General features: G+C 42.2%; 1 protein-coding gene across 1 annotated transcript in view; it reads left to right on the top strand.

Moving 5' to 3' along the window:
* Positions 1–4,000, top strand: part of PDE12 (phosphodiesterase 12) — a 5,876-nt gene extending 1,876 nt beyond the window's left edge. The window contains exons 2-4 of the mRNA XM_018068679.2: positions 3–623; positions 1,605–1,683; positions 2,370–4,000. Of these exons, the coding sequence (XP_017924168.2) occupies positions 3–623; positions 1,605–1,683; positions 2,370–2,812 (1,143 nt within the window). The 3' untranslated portion in view covers positions 2,813–4,000. The remainder of the gene's footprint in view (positions 1–2; positions 624–1,604; positions 1,684–2,369) is intronic.
* The last annotated feature ends 424 nt before the right edge of the window (positions 4,001–4,424 follow it).

Here is a 4,424-nt window from a genome sequence, read left to right as displayed (position 1 = left end):
AGCGCGTGTTCACGCCGTCCAACGCGCTGGTGGGGCTGCGGCTGAAGCTGCGCTGCACGCCCGGGGACGGGGAGCAGCGCTACGGGCCCGCTCGGGAGGTGGAGAGCAGCGGCCCCGTGGAGGCCGGGCCTGGCGCCTGCACTTTCGACAACCGGCACCTCTACACCAAGAAGGTCTGCGGGCAGGGCTCGGTCCGCGCCGTGTCCTACAACATCCTGGCCGACACCTACGCCCAGACGGAATTCTCCCGCACCGTGCTCTACCCCTACTGCGCTCCCTACGCCCTGGAGATCGACTACCGCCAGAACCTGCTCAAGAAGGAGCTGGCGGGATACAGCGCCGACATCATCTGCCTGCAAGAGGTGGATAAGTCTGTCTTCGTGGACAGCTTGGCCCCGGCCCTGGATGCTTTTGGACTCGAAGGGCTGTTCAAGATTAAGGAGAAGCAGCACGAAGGCCTGGCCACCTTCTATCGCAGGGACAAGTTCAGCCTCCTCAGCCAGCACGACATCGCGTTCAGCGAAGCCCTGCTCTCGGAGCCGCTGCACAAGGAGCTGTGCGATCAGCTGGCCAAGTACCCCCTGGTGCAGGAGAAGGTGCTGCAGAGGTCGTCTGTGCTGCAGGTAACACCTTTGACAGGCCTTCTTCCTTTCTTTCCTCTTTCTCCTCTGGCCAGGTTTGTTAAGACTGAAACCACAGAAGGGAGGTGAGGGATTAACAATCTGAAACATTGGAACTATGGTGTGTTCTCTGGGGTAATGCATAGAGGAAATGAGAACAAAACATTGAGACTTTGCTGATCTGGATATATGGAATTACCAAAATTTGGTAAAAAAAAAAGGTGGTATTATTTTCTTTGAAAGTGAAGACAGCTGTTGAGATTCTGGGCCAGGTAGTGATTCCTAATTGGTGGTATTGGCTGTCAACTTTTTTACTATTTACTCTCATATGTCAGAATACATATTTTTCAAGACTTTATTATAAACCAATTTTAAATAAGTTAATTGCCACTTTAAAAAGTGACAGTAGGGAGAGAATTAAGGTTGGACATGTTTGTGAGCTTCCTGATGCCAGTGGCTCTTCCAGCAGAACCATTGTGCAAGTACAAATGTGTAAGGTACAGGTCTGTGTCAAGAACTTCAGAAGCATACAGTGGTAAAAGTTTTGTACTCATGGACTGAGTAGGACTAACAGGATTTCTGTGATAACTGAAATCACCTCTAAATTTAAATTCAATTTAACAACCATGCAATGCTACAGTTTGCTTCCTAAAACCAGAGGTTTGGGTCCAGTTCTGTTGCAGAGAGAATTGGTGAATAGAACTTATAAGTAGTTAAGAATGGTACAGCATTAACAACATCTTATGAAAAAAATATGGCCAAACCAGTCATACAAACAGTCAAAAGCATATTCATCAAATACCTGGATGTAGTGGTAATATTTTGTTTGATACTGAGACGTTATATAGAAGTTTAATGAAAAGTACAGTTCCTAAGTTGAGTCTATTTGTTATGAGTAACTGGATTGTCATAAAGGCATAAGCTGTTTCTTAAAATATGACCTCTCAGTTTAAGACTCACCAAAGACTGCTTTTTCTTTCAAAGGTTTCGGTTCTTCAGTCTACAACTGATCCTTCCAGGAAGCTTTGTGTAGCAAATACCCACCTATACTGGCACCCCAAAGGTAATTTTGACATGTTCTCACTTGTAGGATAACTGGCTTTTTAAGAGTTTTTGCCCTTCCTTGGGAGGATAGATTTCCCACAGTTCTTTTGCAGCTTTAACCTTTTCTTCTGGAACTGAGGGTTTCCTGCCTTACTTCTTTAGATGAATCAAGCCAGGCTCCTAGGTCTGTTTGTGTATTTTCCTAATCTGCCTGGGAGTCAGTAGAATACAGCTGAAAGAAAGGCAAGTCATGTTACACACAATTCACCCAAAGAGCAGATCATAAAACAGAGATGGCTTTGTGTGTGCTCGTGGCTTCCCAGTCCTGTTGTACCTGAAGGGGCTCTGCTGGGGTACTGCCAGGAGGGCAACCAGGTTGGGCTACAGAAGCTTTTAGAAGACATTCTCCTCCTTTAAGTTTTCTTTTGGGAACATTATTAGGATGGTTGCTGTGAAATGGAAAGCTGCTGTAATATGGATGTTTAAGGTTCAGAGTCCTTTCATGTCCGAGTTTAAATTAAAGCATTGTCTGCCTCTCAAAAACTTTCATAGTCACAAACTTCAAAGGCTTATTTGTGGAAACTATTCTAAAATGTAAAATTGCTGTTTCAGAGCTATAACTGATATATGCTTCAATGAGCAACTTGGGAAATTGCTGCAATGCTGTTGTGCAGTATTTGAAATCATACTTTTTTCTATTCTTAGGTGGGAACATCCGGCTCATCCAAATTGCTGTAGCCTTGTCCCACATCAAGCACGTGGCCCATGACCTGTATCCCAGTATCCCAGTCATATTCTGTGGAGATTTTAATAGCACACCATCCTCAGGAACTTACAGCTTTATCAGCAGCGGTGTCATTGCAGAAGATCACGAGGACTGGGTCTCCAATGGGGAAGAAGAAAGGTGCAGTATGGCTCTGAGCCACCCTTTCAAACTGCTGAGTGCTTGTGGGGAACCTGCTTATACAAACTATGTTGGTGGCTTTCATGGATGCCTGGACTACATTTTCATTGACAAAAACGCTCTAGAGGTTGAACAAGTCATTCCATTGCCAACTCATGAAGAAGTAACAACCCACCAGGCTTTGCCAAGTGTTTCACATCCTTCTGATCATATAGCACTAATATGTGACTTAAAGTGGAAATAGAGCAGCTCTGGCATGGTGCTTTTGAGGGTTTTCAAACCAGAAATTTAGTGTATTGCTGGGGAACTGAGGTTACACCCTGATTTGTATGCTACTAAAAGGAAAGCCAAAACTATTACTGAAAAGTTCATGTGTTTAATGGTTCTACCGAATATTATCACACCATTCAGAATATCTGCATGATAAGTTTCCCCTTTTTTTATACGCTAATGGGAAAAATATATTTAAGACATGGTTTTGAAAATTGGATTATCATATACCTTTTTATTGGTGTTTCTAAAGGATTAAGAATTATTTTATTAAAAACATAGAAATTTAATCTGATTTGTAATACAGTGTACCAATTGAACCCTGTTTAATTCAGAACCACGCACAGAACCCAAACCCAAATGGATTTAGTTAATTCAACCTCACTGTAATTTTTAAAAAATGACAATTTTTAAAAAATAAGTTCAGAAATTGTCTCGTTCACTTACCATTACTGTATCCCAACTTTTTAGTAAATGGCATGAACAAATGCACCTAATACCTTCTGAAAATGTGTTCTTAATTTTCAGTGAATAGACTTTCTGACAATGATCAACCATGTTAAATTCAAGTTTATAATTGATATGGAAGCATTTTGCTTGCCCATGTAACGTGGGTACTGAGGGTAAAATTAGCACTCAGTGAAACTGGACTACATGTAGAGGTGGCATCTACTTGGAACATCTCTTCCTTCTGTTGTTTTGAGTCATTGGCAAGAAAAGAAATACTAGAGTTTAGGACAACCAGCTTTGGATGGGAGGGAGCTTTTCATCACTATCATCTGTTTCCAGAGGAGTTAGTGTGGTGCATTAGCTGTCTGTGCCTAAATCTTGAAAAAGAAACAAAAGTGACTTGCAAACCTTTAACACAACGGTTCTATTTTGCTCCTCTCTTGCATACAAAGACAGCCTGAATTTTTAAGTGTTATTACCTGCATTTTTTCCTTCTAGAAATAGCCTAGTTTTCCTTATTTTGTAGGAGATAATTTGGATGTGAGAAAATGTATTTATCCATACCTTCATTGAATTTGTTGGAGAGGGTTGAATCATTTACCAGGCTTCTTGCTTTGCATCATTAGCACATAAGTAACAAAGGGCATTTGGAAACCATTTCACTAGATCTTCCTCTTTCACCAATAAAGCTCCCTGTGTCGATTGTCTCTCACTGTTTTTTTTTCTTACTTTTTTTATGTCAGAAGCTCATCTGGGTTGATAAAAGCTGTGTACCCTCTACTTTCACAACTAGTCACCTCCACTGCATTCTGGTTGACTGCAGGTTGTAACTGGGATTCCCCCAGCTGTTCATAGACTACTAAAATCAGGCAGTCCCTTTCAAGTAGCACATTGCTGAGGGCTGTTAGTGCTGCCTCTTGCCATAGTACTGGCTATGCTGTGAAAGGTATGCTTTGCAGAAGCTTGTTAACATCTGCTCTTCAGCCTTTTCTATGTTATTTCCAATAAAATTACTACTGGTTTTTGCTACTGTAGTGTCTGGGCAGCTAACACATCGATGCTGATAAACAACTGCACGAGTAAAGCCACCAGGCAGACTGAGCTTCAGAGGTCTTAAAAGGCTAAAAAGATGCAGG

This window comes from Manacus vitellinus, unplaced genomic scaffold, assembly GCF_001715985.3.
Source record: "Manacus vitellinus isolate BGI_N305 unplaced genomic scaffold, ASM171598v3 scaffold_14_pilon, whole genome shotgun sequence".
Lineage (NCBI taxonomy): Eukaryota > Metazoa > Chordata > Aves > Passeriformes > Pipridae > Manacus > Manacus vitellinus.
Note: the sequence above shows the minus strand (reverse complement) of the source record. Positions and strands in the feature narration are given on the sequence as shown.